This window comes from Raphanus sativus, chromosome 2 (assembly GCF_000801105.2).
Source record: "Raphanus sativus cultivar WK10039 chromosome 2, ASM80110v3, whole genome shotgun sequence".
Lineage (NCBI taxonomy): Eukaryota > Viridiplantae > Streptophyta > Magnoliopsida > Brassicales > Brassicaceae > Raphanus > Raphanus sativus.
Window position 1 is genome coordinate 10,893,734 of NC_079512.1, and position 19,598 is coordinate 10,913,331.

The 19,598-nt window shown below is 34.4% G+C and overlaps 2 protein-coding genes and 1 long non-coding RNA gene across 5 annotated transcripts; all 3 read right to left on the reverse strand.

The window, feature by feature from the left end:
- Positions 1-55: 55 nt before the first annotated feature.
- LOC108843521 (serine/threonine-protein kinase BLUS1-like) lies at positions 56-4,079 on the reverse strand. 3 transcript variants are annotated; one of them, XM_018616739.2, is made up of 19 exons: positions 3,729-4,079; positions 3,346-3,600; positions 3,136-3,260; positions 3,000-3,044; positions 2,843-2,924; positions 2,700-2,768; positions 2,451-2,621; positions 2,301-2,366; positions 2,166-2,234; positions 1,835-2,085; positions 1,592-1,713; positions 1,418-1,512; positions 1,265-1,321; positions 1,078-1,185; positions 946-982; positions 813-868; positions 671-738; positions 529-580; positions 56-402 (listed from the first exon to the last, which is right to left on the reverse strand). In XM_018616739.2, the coding sequence occupies exons 1-19, from the start codon at positions 3,897-3,899 to the stop codon at positions 364-366; spliced, it is 1,938 nt and encodes a 645-aa protein (XP_018472241.1). In that variant the 5' UTR covers positions 3,900-4,079; the 3' UTR covers positions 56-363. The 3 variants fall into 3 exon arrangements, with proteins under 3 accessions (XP_018472241.1, XP_018472239.1, XP_018472240.1); XM_018616737.2 differs by having other exon boundaries at positions 931-982; XM_018616738.2 differs by having other exon boundaries at positions 931-982; positions 1,078-1,179; positions 3,729-4,078.
- A 2,551-nt stretch (positions 4,080-6,630) lies between these two features.
- LOC130508748 (uncharacterized) lies at positions 6,631-10,740 on the reverse strand. Its single transcript, XR_008942920.1, has 4 exons — positions 9,653-10,740; positions 7,647-7,686; positions 7,406-7,443; positions 6,631-7,315 (listed from the first exon to the last, which is right to left on the reverse strand). It is a non-coding gene; the product is annotated as an uncharacterized LOC130508748 (long non-coding RNA).
- A 4,953-nt stretch (positions 10,741-15,693) lies between these two features.
- On the reverse strand, positions 15,694-19,462 carry LOC108840517 (oligopeptide transporter 7-like). The gene is made up of 9 exons (XM_018613344.2): positions 19,374-19,462; positions 18,891-19,295; positions 18,635-18,789; positions 18,436-18,533; positions 17,791-18,060; positions 17,286-17,585; positions 16,909-17,164; positions 16,581-16,763; positions 15,694-16,497 (listed from the first exon to the last, which is right to left on the reverse strand). The coding sequence occupies exons 1-9, from the start codon at positions 19,402-19,404 to the stop codon at positions 15,895-15,897; spliced, it is 2,301 nt and encodes a 766-aa protein (XP_018468846.2). The 5' UTR covers positions 19,405-19,462; the 3' UTR covers positions 15,694-15,894.
- Positions 19,463-19,598: the final 136 nt, after the last annotated feature.

A 19,598-nucleotide genomic window follows, 5' to 3' on the forward strand; every position in this document is an offset into this window, starting at 1 on the left:
ACGTGTCAACGCAGCAGAACTTCTATTTATGACGTGGCGTCTGACGTGTCAACAGGAGAGAAACAACTCTTCTTTATATATATAGATCTGTTTATATATCACTAGATGAGATTATTACTAAAAGAATCTGGTGGATACAATACAAATACATGTAAATTAAGTTTCATTTACAATCCACGAAAACATAGAGCCTATATTTTGGTTACAATATGACAAAGGAGCTTTCTTCTCCATTTATTCTCTATACGGCCGATGATGTCCGCTTCTGCGCACAAAACAGAACCAAATATGTCCTCCTCTGGTACTTGTGTAGTGTACAAAATGTACTTCACTTCTGAGTAGCTCAGTGTTCTGGCCAACAGGCTACAATTGACTTGTAACTGATTTCAATCTCTGCTGCAGCTGTAGATAAACACAAGACATGATTGATGTGAGTTTTATTTTTATTTTGAGTTTCTATAACTAGCAGTTTCTTTGAATCACTTGATGATGTGATGTTTAAAGGGAAGACTAGTGTTGTTAACTTACTCGGGTGGCTTTTGATTTCTCTTCTTCAAGTTCTTCTGTCAACTCTTTCATCCTAAATAAATTGATATTTTATAGGCAATATAATTAGTAAAGACTGACTACACAATTTATCTCTATAAAGAAAGGTTTGATTAGGAACGACCTAGCCCGAAGTTCAGAGATCTTGTTAAGTAGTAGCCTTTCCCTCTCGGAAGATGTGGGCTCATTAACCTGTCCAACACAAAGCAGAGAATGTCAAGGACGTGATTTTAAGACTGCATAAGAGTCCAAGAACATCAACTTACGGCTCCATTGCTGTCAGATCCTCGAGGCAAAGGTGGCAACTTTCCATTTTGTGAGCCTATAACAAGAACGAGAGTTAAACTATCTGTCGCCATACATCAAACACGTCTCTTATCTTACCATCTGTTGCCTCACCAGCTTGTAAGCTATTCAGTAGATTAATTAAAAGATCCTGAAATACATAAAGACAAAACAAAATTGAGAGATGTACGATCATCAAAACAAACTCATGTCTCGATGCATATTTTCTTCTTTTTTTCACCATACCTGTTGTATTAAATTCTGCTGTAACAGATTTTGAAGTTGAGGCATGATGAATGAGGGAGACACAGGATGACTACTTAACTCCTTGATGGGCTGACCCGTTGGCTGTTGCTTTGGGGAAAACAAGAATGTTATTGTTAGGAAACAGACATTCTGCTGATCAATACAAGTCTTGTTGTAGTAAACTGACCATTTTAGATTCGAGTATCCAGTTCCCAACACTGGCAGATTTTCTGAGAGGGGATGCCTGCAGATTAAAGAGTATGAGTAACCAAGTAAAGCTCAGGCAACGAGAATCATCAGCCTACTGATAATGTAGAGTAGGAAAAGGTCATAAACACACCCTTGCAAGATCTAAGTTCTCTGATGTTACTTGAAATCTTCCTTTGATTTGAACGACACTAGTCTTCGACTTGTCATCCATAGAATCACGAAAGCCTATTCAAGATGGACAAACCACTCTTAAGTTAACTGCAACAAACATAATAAGCTGCATGCTGAAAATGCACTTCCTCACCTCCAGAAGATTTGATAGGAGCTGAAAAACTGTTTGCTGAAGCACGGTTTGGAAGATTCAGTGGACCGCTGAAGCTGGGTGCCCTCTGGGCTGATGGTGCTGCCTGGCGTACACTCTCAGGCCTAGCAGATAGGACACTTTCAAGTTGGATCATTTAAAAATTTCAGAGAGAAAGGAGAAGCAGTTCTGATTTGTAGAATCCAATGATCTCTAGAAACAATAATAATTTAGCTAATGGCAAACCTTAAATAGTAACCATGGCCCTTCTCTGAATCCGAATTAGTTAACAAAGTACCGGGTGAAAGTGGTCCACTTTGAGTCTGGCGTCTCACTGGCTGAGCCTTTCCCTGTGGAACGTTATGCTCTGGACTTGGTCTCGTTTCAGTTTGTTCTTCAACCTCAGGATTCGAAAGCTTTTCCTTTGCTTTCATGTTCTGTTCGCCAAAAAGTTCATCTTCTTCCCTACTTTCTGCTAGACTGTCATCATCATCTAGCTGTTTCACACAAAACAAGAATGTGACCACATGATTAATACATGGAGACCATTGGTCATACAATTTAAAACATAGCTTACCAAAGATGCTTGTTCTTTCAAATCTTCAACATTGAAGTTCCACGCACTTACTCCTCTTTGGTATTCACTCTGACATGAAAAGTAACTCTGTTCAATTTCGACTCTTTGAGTCATAAAATTTCAAACATTTGTTACCTGTGATATAGCATCCTGGTCGGCAGAGGCAATTCCTTTCAAAGCAAGCTGTGCAGCGTCCTTGTCCTGTCATTAGACAACTCTTATCAATCAGAGTCGGAGAACACGACGAGCAAAACAAGCTCGAAGAAGATGAAATCATGCCCGAACCTGAAGAGTTTTAACTCGTGTCCAGAGAGGCGGCAAATTAACAAATAACTTTTTGACACAAATCTCTGGAGGCTTTGCATTCTTGAAAAACGAGTGTTTCAACAACTTTTCAGCGGTTGGCCTTTTTGTTTGATCTTTCACCAGACACAATGCTACCATCTCTTTAAAGGACTGGTCACAGCTGAACATCTTCAAATTAGAACAAAGGGAAGATAACATCAAGAATCTACCTAGAAAGAACACAAATACCTTTGAAAACTTCTTGTCACGGTCGTAATCAAGGCCAGGCGGCGCGTTTTGAATAGTCATTAATAGTACCTGTTACGGTGAAAAGAAAAAGAAAAATAGGAATAAGATCTGCTGTCAATACACATATGAAAAGTATTGAGTACCTTCATGGGGGGATATTTTGAGAAAGGTGCATGACCATGAGCCAACTCCAAAGCAGTTATTCCAAAAGACCATATATCAGCCCTGTTAGGAAGATACAGAACCAAAATCAACGTATAGTATTGTATCTGGTACTTGTTGTCAAAGGTATAAACTCACTTTGAATTGTATCCACTTCCTGGCTGCAAGACTTCGGGTGCCATCCTACAACCAGAAACAAGATAATTACTTGGTTCAATAATCAAGGCAGAGAGAAACAGTGAAGCGAAATGAGACCAAACTACAAAAAACCAACCAGCAAGGGGTACCAACAAATGTGTTTCTTGCACGTTGCCTATCTCCACTGTCAAACAAGCACGCAGAGACACCAAAATCACCGAGCTTAACCTCCCCCGTATTGTCAAGAAGTATGTTCCCCGCCTAACATGAAAGAAAGGTTTTTTCTTCAATACATGACATAAAGTTGAGTGTGTGAAACAACTTCAAGTTAAAGCTAAGAGCTGACCTTAACGTCTCGGTGAATATGCCCTTGCCTATGAAGATAATCAAGAGCTTTAAGCGTTTCTTTCAACATACAACATATAGCCGACTCTTCAAACCCATCTGGATACGCTGCCTTCATGAGGTGCAAGCAAGAGCCCTGTGCCATGAACGGCATGACGACCCAGAGGTGATGGTCGACAGCAAATGAACAAAACGACTTTATAACGTTTGGATGGTCTATCAAACTCATGGTCTGAGCTTCCCTCCTTATATCATCCTAGTCAAAAACCAAAAAAAAAAAAACAATACATCAAAAAGTAAGTTATGATTAAACAACTTGTAAACATATATCAGATGATTAGTTCTAATCATCAAATAAAAAACAAAACAGATTACGATACGGACCAGATTGGTGTTGCAGCGATCGAGATCCAGACACTTGATAGCGACGACGTGTTGAGAAGGAAGATAGATAGCTCGATGGACAACAGCACTAGCGCCGTATCCAACTTCTTCCAGAAGCTTGTAATCTTTAGGGTTCACAGAGAAACCTTTCTTCTTACCGGTCGACGACATCTTCGTCTCGCACCCGAATTAGCCCTAAGGAAACCACCACCAAATCAGACTCCTCTGTCTTCAGAAAACAATCGAAGAAGAGGGAGTACAAGTACGAAACCGAGACTCCATTTGATATCTTTTTTTTTTTCTAATTTAATGTTTTTTTTTCTGTTTATTTCTTTCCTTATGGTTTTATTTCGGCTCGGCTGTGCAAATGTACTTCTTCTGATCGAAGTTGACCATGATTAGTAAACGAGATTGGGAGTTGCTGACGTGGCTATATTTTAAGCGATTGAGATCATGACACGTGACTGTGGTGAGGAGATTGACGCATCCACAACTTTATCTTTGGGCTACCTCTCACTCGCCAGTGACATTGACTAGTGACTTTGGTTCGCGTTGAAATAAAGATGAACATATCCTTTGTCAACGAATTAGGATACAATATCCATGGTGCCATTATGCTTTGGTTTACCAGATCTAGAATAACAACAAATATCAGTTACACCAATTATATACTATCACAAACAACATATCTAAATAATGTCAATAATTTGGAAACCCTCTTCCGTGTTGAAACACAACAGTTGCAGGGTGCAATTATGAAAGTTTGGGGATATGGACGAGGGTTTTTTGCAAAATTGACTCAAAACTCAAAGTCAAATACAAAACTAACTTATGTTTTTTTGAATTTTTTTTTGTCCTCTTCACCCCACAGGTTTACATTATTCACGAAAATGCCATTAATTTTTTTTCTTTTTTTTTTCGAAAATGACATTTTTATTCTCTCAACCTCATCATTTTCAAGTATTTACAAGATTATCATTGACATCAATACCCTAACCACCATGAACAACCAATTTGAAGCTCTTAATGCATCTCAAATCGATTTACACTCTCTTTTTCTCAATTGTTATGAACTAAAAACAACATTTCTTTCACTTTGTCTCCATATTCATCCAAAAAACTCAAGTTTTTGATTATAAATTTTTTATGGTTGATAGAACCATTCAAGCTTATGATTCTTGGTGGGTTACTTTCGTTTGAGGTTCTATGTGGTTGGAGAAGACTTATGTGTGCTAAAGAAGTCATCTCGCTAATTTAAGGTATGAAATTGAATTTTTTTCCAGATCTGTTGACCTAGAAGACTTAAGGGTAAGTCTTCTGGTCAAATTGGAGGACTTACTTGTAAGTCGTCCAGTTTTGTTTGTTAAAAAAAAACTTCAGAGTAAGTCGTCTAGGATAAACGAGTTATTTTTGTATTTGACCGAATTGTGTCAGATATTTGACTTTTCCTGGACGACTTACTTGTAAGTCGTCTCTGGAAAAACAGAAAAATCAATACTCCCTCTGTTTTTAAAGATCCATGTTCTAGAAAAAAAAATTTGTTTAAAAAAGATACATTTTTTACTTTTTCAATGTATTATTTAATGAAAATTTGTTAACTTCAAGAAAATTAATTGTGTTTATTGGATTTTTATTGGTTAAAGATTATGGAAAATTGTTATTCACAAAAATCAATGCATTTTTAATGTGATTTCTTAATATATGTGAAAAGTCTAGAATATGTATCTTTAAAAAACAGAGGGAGTATTTTATTATTTTTAGACGACTTACAAGTAAGTCTTCTCAGGTTAGTTTTGCAATTGGAAAATAAAACTTAAATATTATTTTTTTCCTAGACGACTTACTTGTAAGTCGTCCAGTCAGACGACTTACTTGAAAGTCGTCTAGTCAGACGGCTTAAGTTAAGTCATCCATAATTTTTTTTTCTGAGATTCTGGTCAAACCTTGCTTATCTCAGACGACTTTCAAGTAAGTCATCTGACTAGACGACTTATAAGTAAGTCGTCTAGGAAAAATTAAATATTTAAGTTTTATTTTCCAATTGCAAAACTAACCTGAGAAGACTTACTTGTAAGTCGTCTAGAAATAATAAAATATTGAGTTTTTTGTTTTCCAGGAAAAGTCAAATATCTGACACAGTTCGGTCAAATGCAAAAATAACATGTTTATCCTGGACGACTTACTGGTAAGTCGTCTGGAGTTTTTTTTTAACAAACAAAATTGGACGACTTACAAGTAAATCGTCCCATTTAAAAGTCAATTGCAAAAATGACCTCTCCAGACGACTTACTTGTAAGTCTTCCAGACAACTTACTAGTAAGTCTTCCAGACTTATGTTTAGTAAACTTTCATTTCTCTAATAATATAAAGAATTTTTAGTATTTTCTTATTAATTCATGTATATTAATCAATATTGGAGATACTGAATGAAATTTATAACATAATTGGTGATATATATGAGGTTACCAATATTCATGTTACTCAAAGTTTCTAGCTAATATATTTTTAATTCATACATCTTCTATCTTTGTTAATGTGTTTTATTTTGAATTTTTGCAGATGACACGTTAGATACATGCATTATATGGAGAATAAAAGCATCCAGATGTTGCGTATAAAACAATACAAGTCTGAAAATTTAACAATTACAGAAGACTTACCATTAAGTCGTCTGATAAGTCTTATACACAAAAGATTTACCAGACGACTTACTGGTAAGTCTTCTACAAAAAAAAAAAACATTTTCAACACAAAAGATTTACCAGACGACTTACTAGTTACTATTATTTTTTCCATCTCTTAAGTATTTTTGTTATAGAAACCAATGATGATTACTGTTATGAGTTGGAACAATGGTTAAAATGCTTCTTAAAATGTTGTATCATTATGAGGCTACCAACATTCTTATTTATTACATATATTACATTTTGGGAAACATTATTAATGATTTTACAAAAATGTCACAACTAAGGGAGTACACATTTAAATCACAAAACATACCACAAACAAACTATTATATATCATTTCTCTACAAAGACAAGCTTAGACTACACTTAATATGGAAGAAAACTTCTTCAGAAGTCTTCTTGGAGGTCCAGACGACTTCCAGGACGTCCAGACGACTTCCATGAGGTCCAGACGATTTCTAGGAAGTCCAGACGACTTCCATGAGGTCCAGACGACTTACAGGAGGTCCAGACAACTTCCAGGAGGTCCAGAAGACTTCCAGGAGGTCCAGAAAACTTCCAGAAGGTCCAAACGATTTCCAGGAGGTCCAGAAGATTTCTAGGAGGTCCAGACGACTTCCAGAAAATCTAGAAGACTTCCAGAAGGTCCAGACGACTTCCAGGAGATCCAGAAGACTTCCAGGAGATCTAGAAGACTTCCTGGAAGTCGTCTGGACTTTCTGTAAGTCGTCTGGACTTCCTGTAAGTCGTCTGGACTTCCTGTAAGTCGTCTGGACTTCCTGGAAGTCGTCTGGACTTTCTCGAAGTCGTCTGGACTTTCTCGAAGTCGTCTGGACCTCCTGGAAGTCGTCCCAGAAGTCTTCCAAATCTGAAAAACCTGCATATCTAGATCTGAAAAATCTGCACATCCAAAAACGTTCAAATAGCTTAAAAACATAGAAAATGAATGGAAGATTAGATAGACATACTTATATAGAACATACAACGTACATATTCAAGTGGAAGTTGAGAACCATCTGATTAAAAACCTGCAAAAAAGATAAATTATTCAGAAAGACATGCGACAAAACTGAAAAATTCATATAAAGTTTGGTGTTTTCAAGTCTAAGAGATTAGAGTGGCTTTGGAGAGTATTAGTTTGAGAAAATAGGTAAAAACTTTATGCAACAAAAAGTTACAAAATGAAGAAAAATGAGACATAAAAATACATATATAAAATTAATAGATCTACCTTTAAATGAGTGGAAGATGTGAATCATGTGATGAAAAACCTGCAAAAACAAGATAAATTAGTGAGAAAGACATGAGACAAAAACAATCAATTGATATAAAGCTTGGTGTTTATAAGTTCAAAGAGGTTAGAGAGAGGTTTGATTAGAATGATGAACATTACATTTTTGTTGCAGCCATTTGAGAGGAGGAGAGAGAATGTGTAAATTTTTCTTTATATAGGGAGACAAAAAATCCAATTAGGTTAAATATTTTAGATTCAGAAGATTTTCAAGTAAGTCTTCTGAATAGAAAACTTCCTAGACGACTTACTTGTAAGTCGTTCAGAAAACTTCAATATTTTTAGCGGGAAACTCAAATATTTTTAGCGAGAAACTAAATATTTTTAGCGGGAAACTAAATACTTTCACTCATCTCTGTTGAAAACAATCACTTTTATTGTATCTTAATTTATATCACTTATAACATATGCTAATTACATGATTTCAATTTTTAACTTATCAAAATATTTTTTATATTTTTTATAAATTATTTTTAAGATCAACTATACCAGAAGACTTTTAAGTAAGTCGTCTAGAAGACTTACTTGTAAGTCTTCTAGAAGACTTACTTGTAAGTCGTCTAGTAGTCTAGAAGACTTACTTGTAAGTCGTCCAGACCCTAAATTTAACCCCTAAACTAAATTGACTAAAATTAACTAACTAAACACGTTATAAAATCAAACTAAACTTGCTTAGTGTTTACTATACACAGAAATAAACACATTTGCGTAAATTTCATATTTTTCAAAAATACTTTTATGCTTTCCAAAAATACTTTTATGCTTTCCAAAATCTAACCCTAAGAACACATACAATACTACAACATATGTTGGCAAAACCTAAACCAAAGAATATCATGACTCACTACTTTCACTCATCTATGTTGAAAACAATTCACTTTTGTTATATTTTAATTTATAACACTTTTAGCATATCTTAATTACATGATTTCAATTTTTCACTTATCAAAATATTTTTTTAAAAATTTATAAATTATTTTTAAGATTAACTATACTGGGGTTACTGGGGTTAAAAACGTAAAAAACTGTTTTTTTTGTCATAAGAGGCTGGTTATAATTTCAATAGCCTTTTAAGTTACTTCTACATTTGATTCAAGTTTGGGTATACTTTTACATTTGAAATCAAGTTGTGAGTCATATTTGGCAATTTTCCCTATAGATGATTGTGATTTCAAATATTATTATGCGATTTGTACAATTGGTTTATTATAAAATTTGCAACGGTTTAATAAAAATTATTAATATTAACACATTATAAAATGGAAAAATATATTATTATGATTATGATCAAACATTATTTGCGATCTGTATAATAGTACATCGGTTATAAATTGATGTATCTAAAGAATATTTACAACTGGTTCATTATGAAATGGTGCAGCAATTTAATTATATAATAATAACTAGGTTAAGACTTTGTGCAGGATGAACATAATCTATATAATTATTTTATGTAATATTAGTTTTTCACATCCATTTACATATTATAGAATAAAATAATAAATAATTTTATCTAAATAGTTTTAGTGTTGACACTTTACACAATAAGATGAGACTTTGAAATCGAAATTGAAGAAAAACAGAAAGTGAATAAGATGGTTGAGATGAGAATCATTGTTTACTTACTGAAGCGTATAACTACACAAAATATTTGATCATGTGTATAAACTCAATGATCACAGGCTTTACAACTATTTTGATCAGGTTAGTTGGCGAAAGTTTTTTTTTTGCTAAATGGTAAATATCATTAAGAACTAATGAAGATCTGGTTACAAGTTAATGAAACCAAGAATTGCTTTGCAGCTAATCAGGTTTAAGGGGCTGCAAAAAAGTTAAAAAAAACCCCAAAAAACCTAAGGAAATCAACACCAAGCAACCTAAACAAAGGTTTGCTAGAAATTGATTAATACATTGAAGCAAAAAGACATCATTTTGAGTTTACTTACCAAAGCCTTCTTACTCTACTAGTTTGAAATAGAGAGCAAGAGAATAACTTGAAGGCGAGTTTGATCGAGCCTCACCGAAGTGGCTCTAGAAGGCGTCGACGGAAGCGTCTGGTCACACCCCGGAGCTCCGCTGGAAGAGGACGTCGACAAAGCAAGCCCAAGTTAACGCAGAAGATGACTAGAAAGCAAACCTACTGCTACACCACTGAAAATGAAGCACATGGTCAAGCGTAGACGGTAGTTTTGGCCCCTCATTCCGCTACGCGACACAGAGGATGCGGCGGAGACGGCAAGGTTACATGACAGAGATCTACCGGGAGCTTTGGAGAGGGAAGTTGAAACACAGAAGGAGCACGAGACTCCTTGAAGCAGGCAACCTAAAAGAGAAAGAAAGCTACAACTTTTCTGCAGGTGACGTCGACGTCGGGGTTGTCCTCAAGACCCTGGTAGAAGACGATGAGAGCAGGGAAGGAGAGCCATTCATTCGCATAGGAACAGCATAGAGGCTCTCAATTTAGCTTAAAGACAGAGGACCTCGGTGGTGCGCCTCACAACCACCCTTCACTCAGAGAGAGGAGGAACTCTATGAAACCCTGTAAACAAATCTCTAGAATAGATCGACTGGGGCGAGACCGTGGAGCAGAGGCGAGAACGGCAGCGACGCGTCAAAGCTTCTGGTGGAATCCCGGATCTCTGATCTGACCCAAATCGGAGCGCAATCGGCGACTAGGGACGGATTTAGGGCTCCCAAGGTTATCACCAACCCGTCTCGCCTCGCTGGTGGTCCAGAGAGATCAAAGGCCCTTTGATTTCAGTTTGATTCGGCAGAGGGGAATCCATCGGACTCAGACACATCAAGCAAGGAGGAGAAACAAGAGGATGATAACAGAGGGATACGGCGGCGAACGCGAGCACAGACAACGGGGGAGGGAGACCGACGGCGGAAGATGCCGACGGCCGCCTAAGCGTTGAGATTGGAGAAACGGCGGTTAGGGTTTACTGTTGGAGTGGGAGAGACTAAAGAGAAAGTTTTCACTTCTCTCTCCTCTCTCTACGAAGTGTTTTGGAAAAAAGAAAAGGTTGGCAAAAGTTACAAAAAACAAAATTTGATTCGATCATCAGTGTAATTTAATACCACATCAAACCGTGAGTGGCTCATGTTTCCTTGTAGAGAAACCATTGATGATATTGTATATGGGAATCGCAACACCCATCTACACTAAGATATAATTACATAAAGTCCAATACTATTAGGTAAAACAACCGGTTAAGATCTTATCTCCAGTAGAGTTAGAGTTTTGTCATGGTTGATACGCATACGTTTTGAGATCTTATAATTCTACAGATTTTTTATAAGAAAATTTTTATATGCTTTAGGAAGATTCTCTTTGACTCAAATAGTTGTTAGTGTTTCATATCTATGCTAACACTTACAATAATGACTAAACAGAGAGATGAAATTTAATTGATCATGCATAGATGCTTTTTGATCATAAATTGCTTGGTGAATCATTTTAGTTTTTTTTGTTCAAGTGAATCATTTTAGTTAAACTGTATTTTTCGTTACCATAGTTTTTATCACTTATCTTGATCAAACTGTTGTAAGTAGAATTAAAATACTTTGTAGAATGTCAAAAGAATTGGGTTAATGTGCTTATGTATTTTGATAGGTAATTATTTGGGCTTATTTGCCAAATAGCCATATTTGGCAGATAAATTAGCTGACTAACAATGATTTTGACATAATAAAGAAACTAACATTTACACTCTAAATCATCCGGTAATACCCTTCCTCTTAGCCATTACCCGGTAAAGATGTGCTCTATGTATCCACGTATTGATGTAATATATGGTCAAATATGTATAACAACTATTTCATAGGAAAGAAGAAAGAGCAATCAACGTTACACATTTATAAAAACATATATATAGTTAATGTTTTATTCCACATGGCCGAAGTAGTATAAAATTATTTTTCCATTCACAACTCCTGAAATTTTCATTTACAACCACAATATGCTAAAATTTTAACACTTCATCTGAAACATATACCATGTCGTAAGAGTATAGAATGTGGGAACACTATACCCTAATTGGGGAAAAGTGAACCCAAATACATTTGATCAACAGTGAGTAGTATATGACATACTACAAACATTGTCGAACCAAATAGTATACTATAAGAACGCACATGGAATTTGATATAATTGTACTATTTATTGGCAGAGATATTTCACGTAGAATAGAATGTACATATTAAGAAATAGTCTTCTATTTCACTGAAAAAATCTTTCCATAAACAAGTTTACAACATTCTGTGAAATTGATGGATGAGGACAAAACTGAAAAATAGACGTGTTTGAAGACGTACACATAAATTACCATTCGGTCGTCTCCGACCATTACCCATCCTCAACTTCATACTTTATTTCCGCCATTATCTGAGAGAATTGAGGTAAAACGTAATTAAGTAATTAAATTCCGGTGAGTTAACTACTCGAGGGAAGTTAAATCTTCAAACAGTACGCCTCGGAGATTTATCACACGAAAAACCTAGATAATCGAAGATTAGTTACAGTCGTTAGGGTTCACAGCATGTCTCAAACAATCTACATGGAAGCTCTAACTCGTCCATACTAAACCTGAAGAATGAAAAGATAGAGAAAGAGTGAGGATGGTTCACAGTAGCATATGCAATATATAAATGAATAATGAATTAAACAGAGGAAGAACCAGCAAACGAATGGAACATCATATTACGCAACTGTACTATTCCGTATGGAGTGGAATATTATGAACATCATACTATTCCAGTTTTTAAGAACATCCACATAATATTTCACTTGTTAATAATATGAAAAGCATAACGTAGATTAAGAACCTACTAATTAAACCACACCCAAACACCAATTCCAGCAAATCAAACTTGTAAAAAACTGATGATATACTACATACGATGATTGAGTGGATTACGAATACTATTACATTTGAAATGGAAACTAGATCTGAAATAGAGGCATGAACTTACAGCAGTGTCAGAGATCTGAGAAAACCGTAATGCAATAGAGAACCACCGAGATGATTAGAAAAGAGAATCACGGGATTGTATGCGGAGACGTACGGTTGGAGGAGAATTGCAGCAGGGGCGTATCAAAAGGCAGAAGCCACAGAGAAAAAAAAGTGAGAATAAAAGTTGTGTGGAATGAGAGAGGACACGATTTACTTGGAGCAATAATAATTGATTTTTTTTTGTAGCAGGTGAACCGGTAAATTGGAGAGGGTATCACAGTAATATTATGTATATAAGACGCCGTGTATACATCCGTTAGGTTAAACTGCTAGTCTGCCAATTATCATTTTTTTCATGTCTATAGGCTCCAATTTCCCTAATTATTTTCTTTGTGAACACGATAGGTGATTTGTTTTTGTTCTTTTATATACGTGTTGATTTAATCGCAGGGAAAGAGGAAGTTAATCTAATAGGAATATTAAAGGTGGGTTGAATAGTAGTGGTAATTTGTGTAATTATTCTATTAAAAGAAAGACAATTTATTATGTAGGTTGAAAATCATTGTGGAAGTGACACTTCACCAAAATAGCATAATTGTAAATATATTACAATTTAAAGGTTATTTTAAAATTATTTTTCTTTTAATAATGAAGGGATAATTAATATATATATATAATTAGTAACAATATACATTTATTTTTTAATTTAGATTAAAATTACAATTTGTTCCGAATATTCATATTAGAACTTTAAATATATTTTTTTGTTTGTATATATATATATAGAGAATCATATATATATGAATGTTTTAAAATTGTAGTGAATATTCTTGGTTTAAGTTTTTTAGAATATAAATTATGGTAATTTTAGTGAATTTAACTTAAATATAACTGTATATATGTTTTAATATTTCATTTTTATTTAAACATTTAAATTTTTTTAGAGAATATTTTTTATTCACCCCAACCGCAAACGCCAGTGAAAACAAATTTTAATTATACGAGATTTGGAAAAGTTCGAAATGATTTATATCATTTTGCGATTGTTGTTGTAAAAGACCAACAATCACTATCATCTGCAAAAGTTGCATCTGTAGGTGGTAGCAGAGAAACTAGTTAAAAGTTCATTAATGTTTTTACACCAGAATCTCAAAGTGGTGTAATTAAACGTAAATCTTTATAAGATATGTAAAATTGTTGGTTATGAAATCATTTTAATATTTCTCATATTTTGTAAGAGGATAACAATCAATCGCTAAATTGTTTAATAATAATATTATTAATATTACATAATTAATATCATATTTATCTTTTCACTATCAAAACACTAATTTAAATATCAACATCTCATGATCTATTAAAAATTGATTATTTTAAAATAAAATAGATAAAAATGGCATATATTTTTGTCAAATGATTAGGAACTGATAAGAGGAAAAAATTTGAGATTACCAAAAAAATTAAAACAAACCAAAAATAAACTGAATATTTAATCATATTTATCTATTATTTTGGTATAACTAGGTGTTTTCTTGCACCATATGAAACAATAAAAAAGTAATTTAAATTATTTTTCAAAATAATTTTAACTATTTTTTTTGTTAATTTACCAGTATTTTAATTTTATTTAATTAAACATAAAATATAAGATAAAACATTTTTAAATATATGTAGCTATGTATATATTTAAAATTGTAATCTTGGATAGATTTTTATCTAATTATTTTTATTTAAATATTAAACAAAATTTTATAAAATTAAAAGAAAAATAAATAGATATAAAAATTGTATAATTATCAAAAAATTAAAACTAAATGGTATTTCCAAAATTTATAGATATCAAAAGGAAACTAAGAGTATAAGGATTAGAAATTCATAATTTTTATTAAAAATTGCATTAAATTTTGAATAAAATTTTAGTAATAATATTAATAATTATTAAAAATAAAATAATTATTTAATTGTTATATTTTTACTATTGTATTATTTAATGTTATATTTTAATATATTTACTTTAATATGATCCTAAGTTATTAACATATCTAGAAAATTACTAAAAATATAGATCATTATTTAATATAATTGTTCATGTCGCAATTAGATTCAAACCATGTCATATTTTTTAGTAAGACATGTCATTTTTTTATGTTGAAACTGATTATCGCGATGACACCTTAAAATTTTCAAAAAATCACTTCTTTAATAAGGTCTAAGGATTTTTTCACGGCATTTTATTTTGTTTGAAATCTATTTTTTAAACAAGATATTTAATCTCTCAAAGATACTAACATGTACAAAATCATTTTGCATACATCATCATCTTTTGAATCTTTTAAAATGGGAATATATTTTTAAATGTAGATTTAACTAGGATGGCAAAAACCTGGTTGGACGAACAAGGTCAATTGGTATATGGTTGGACGAACAAGGTCGATTCGACAAACCGTGTGAATTGGACTGAGACCCAATTAAAGCAGAGGAGATTTCAAATAAAATTCATCGACCAATTGGGCCTAAGGAACAAAGAGGTCAAGTCCAAGAGAGTTTGTATCGGTCTCAAAAAGGAGATGGATGAGATTTTTATTTCTCGCCCAAAAAATGGAAAGATCAACCACGAGAATAATGGAAAAGTCGACCCAATTTCCTCTGCTCTTTTATCGACCTTTCATAGCTGTTCAGAGGAAAATCTTTATGGAAGCTTAATCCCGACGTAAATTGATCACCATCAGTGAGTTTTTTAAAACTCTGATATCCTTTAGGTTTGATTTGATTGGTCTTGTTGATATTAACTCCCTTCCGATTTCGGGATAGATTCTTGATCTTTTTGGTTTATTGTATTTTTAATAAATTTCAGACTATTGGACTGGATGAGTAGGGTGAAATGCACCTATAACATTATTCTAAAATGAAAGATTGACATGTACATCAAATTGAATTGAATTGATTTTCAACAAAACCTAACTAAATTTAAACTGAACCGAAGAAAAAAAAAACAGTTTCATTTTCAGTTACAAAATTTTAAAGCCTCGGTACCATATTATCATGGGGCGAAAACAAATCATAAAAAAAAATCAAGCCAAATATTTGAACGTCCTACTAATAGATTTATTTTTACAATTTATAGATAACATTATCACTAAGTATATGAAAAGGAAAAAATGATGCACATACCCAAACTTCAAATCTACAAACGCTTTTGCCATTTCTCAATTGAATTGAGCCGCAAAAGTTTTTTAAGTGTAAAGTGGGCAACCTTCAACAGCAATACCTGGGGCGGTTGGGCAAGAGGCCAAAGGACAACCATCGAGTTCATTTCCCCACCAATCCAAACTCACATTCTCAAGCCCCAAACACATATAAAGCAAAACAGCCATAAATGCTAAACCAGCATCCAATGCTCCAGATAAAACATAATTATACCTTTGCCATAGATTCGGTCTGTACCTAAACACAACAAAGCCAGACAAAAATCCGGCAAAAAGCCAAGACGTGTAGTTCACAGATGTAGCAGGTGGCATCCAGCGTATCGAACTTATTACAATCGGCATGTTTACTAGCTTGATCCACTTTTGTCTAGGGAAAATTCTTGAGGCTAACCATACAAGAACTGGGGCAATAGCACCAACGAGGAAGAACCAATTTACTGATTTGTATAAACCAAGATCTCCAAAGATTCTACGTGGACCAATAAGTCCCCATATCACAGATGCATCGTAGAAGACTTTATCATGTGGACATGTCCAAACTGAGTTAGAAGTGCATATGTTTGGGATGGTCTCAAGTAGCCACCAAGCTGTTATGAGGTACACGAAACATGAGAGGAGTGTTCCAACCATCTGAAACAGATCATTTATGTGTAAATTTATAACATGTAACATTTAACAGGTTTATGAAGTGGTTGAGATAGAGAACATGTAACCTGCGCCATAAACATGATTCTAGGTGGAATCTTCATGTAATGACCAAGTTTGAAATCTTCAAGAAATAAAACGGCTTGTTTCATGCTGATGTATCCATATACTTTAAAGCACATATTTGCCACAGGGTATCCTGGATAGATATATCCTATGATGTATTCTGTAATAATGTTCAATCCTGGAGCCTAGGATCCAAAAGAAATTAACATAGTTATAATCGGTATCATTTTTCAGAATGTGGAAATGGCGTATTGGAAGATAAAATTTGAGAAGCCTCTTATTATAACATATACAGATATAGTCGTCCTTTATGCTATTGGTTAATTTTACCTGGTTGGTGATAGCGGTGAGAATACCAATAGGAAGTGTAAAGATAATGGCCACTGTACATGCTAAGAGAACACCCCACCATGGCAACTGAAGTTGGTCTTTGTAATACTCACAAGCAAGGATTGTGACTCCAATATTAATATCGAGAATACACCAAAACCACCACTCTGGTACTTGCTTGTACCTTTGCATTAGCCTTGTGTGTATGTCCATTTTTTTCTCTTTGAAACTCTCTTTACTTTGCTCCCATATTTCCCTGAAAAACATCCATTGAAAACATTAGCAAAAGCAAGCAAAACCATACATGTACGAATTCAAACATAGACGTAGATTTTAAGAATTTGCTTTGATATATAATGTAATGTAAGAGTTTATACCTTCCATGAAATAGAGCGACATGCATGATGGTAGAGCTCAGAGCAGCAAAGCCAATACCATAACTAATGGCGAAAAAAGTGCTAAGATATAAAGGGCCTTCACGTTCGTAAGCTTGAAGGTCAAGGTGGAAATTAGAATCTATAATAGATGTGATATTGTACTTTGAACCTTCGTTTGTAAAAAGGGAGCTAGAAAATAAAGGGAAGGTTTTGGCCTTATAGACATCGAGCCAATAGCATATAGGTATCAGGACGTATATTGCCAACACAAATCCCACACCCACATTAGCCGTTGCAAACCTGTTAAGAAAACATATGAAGCACATTTTTTTATAATACTGAATACTGAGTTTGAACCAATTAGATCAAACCCAATGCCCATAAATTTTTGAATGTGCATTCGGTTTGAGCTTGTGGCTTAGTTCATTTTGAAAGTTCGTGATCTTTTTGGAACTGATTTAAGAAATGAAGAGTAGACTGGAGTGAGTTAGGGGTTAGGACTGACCATGGACTAGCGAGTGGACTACCCAAATAAGAGGAAATGGTTGACCAGTCGAGTCCTATGGCTCCAACACCTAACCCGTGAAGACCCGACCCGATCTGTTGTGCCGTGACTGATGATGGAAAGAACCAGCAAACCCACGACAATGATGTCAACATTTGAAATAAATATCCCGGAAACACATAATACGCGAAGCTGCAAACAAATGCTATTAAGAAGAACTGTGTACGTGTCAGCCCTCCTTTAGTCCGTTCTTCTTTATCATGCAACGCTCTGTCATTTTAGCCGACCACAAACAATTTAGATTACGTTTTATTGACACATTGACTCTGGGGAAGTAATCCGGTTGGAATCTACAAATTTGGTAGACGAAAATATCATCTACATGTATAGCTTAAACCACATATATATAAACTAATACTATATTTATATCAACTTCAAAAATATATTTCTTATAGTAAATAGAAGATAATGTATCCACCAAACTCTGGATAACAGTCGACAAAAAAAAATTTACTACAATAACTTATATATCACGCCACAATCATCTAAGTTGGAATGACAAATCTCCATAGTTTTCGGACATGTGACCAAAACAATTTTTAACATTAACTAAAAGTCTAAAAGGTCCAAAAACACACTACTAACCTAAAGAGAGAGACTTGAACAAGATTCGCCGGCCACCACATCGCCGCCGGCTCAACAAGATATTTCCTGAATATTCCGGCCCAACCAAACCCTAATACCTAAACATAAATCACACTCAATCCATCAGAAACCATAAACTCGATCCAATTCCAAACTTAAAAGTTCTGTTTCTAAAAATGAAAAGCTCAAAAATACGAACTTGGGTGGTAACTATAACAATGAAAGAGACGAAGAACGTCATGTTCTTCATATAATACGCCTTCACAACGGTGATGAGGTAAATTGCGTAAACAGATCCAGCTCCGGCGTTAGCGAAAATAGTTATCAACACATGCTCTTTCACATTAAACGGTCCTGACATTAATCAAAAGAAAACAACTAATTTATTATTATATAACCAAAGTGGTTTGATCCATGTTCCTTACATATTTTACTTTAGTCCTTTCTTGAGGTACCTGGATTCAACGTGAATTCCCATTTTGACCCTCGGAGGAAGACTCTATCCGTGATTTTAGCCGCCATGAGACGGCCGAGAGGTACGACGGCGATTTGGGCGGAGATGGCGGAGATTGTAAGAGGCTCTCTTCTGTACCAGAAGAACTGATTGAGAAACGACAAGAGGATGCAAGAGAGAGTTCCTAAGACCCACATGCGGAATGTTAGGACAGGTAGTGAAGGGTCGTCTGTTGTCGGGACGGTGAGTGCTACCTGTCGGACAGGAGAGTTCTCTTCTTCTTCTTCTTCTCCTACCTCGTTGATGTAGATAGGTATACAAAGACTCTCTGTTTCCTCTCTGGTTTCCCATGATGAAGAAGATGATGAGGCCGACGGTGGGTTTGTCAGATCTTTGGCTTTTGTTACTGTCAAGAAATGTTTGTTAGTATTTCGATATCGATTGAGCAATAGAGATTATAGGAATATTGAGAATTTGTAATTACTTAGAGGAAGAACTTGTTCTGATTCTTCCATGGCTGTGTTTTTTCTTCTTTCTTCTCTGATTTTCGGATGGTTTATTCTTTTCTTCTTGTTTTTATATTTAAATTTTACAAGTTGCCTATGTTCTAGTCTTCTTCACGTCTTTTTCAATTGTTTGCTCATTTTAACGATTTCGGGAAAATATCTAAATTACAACAAAAATCAGTTATAAAACATTTTTTCATGTC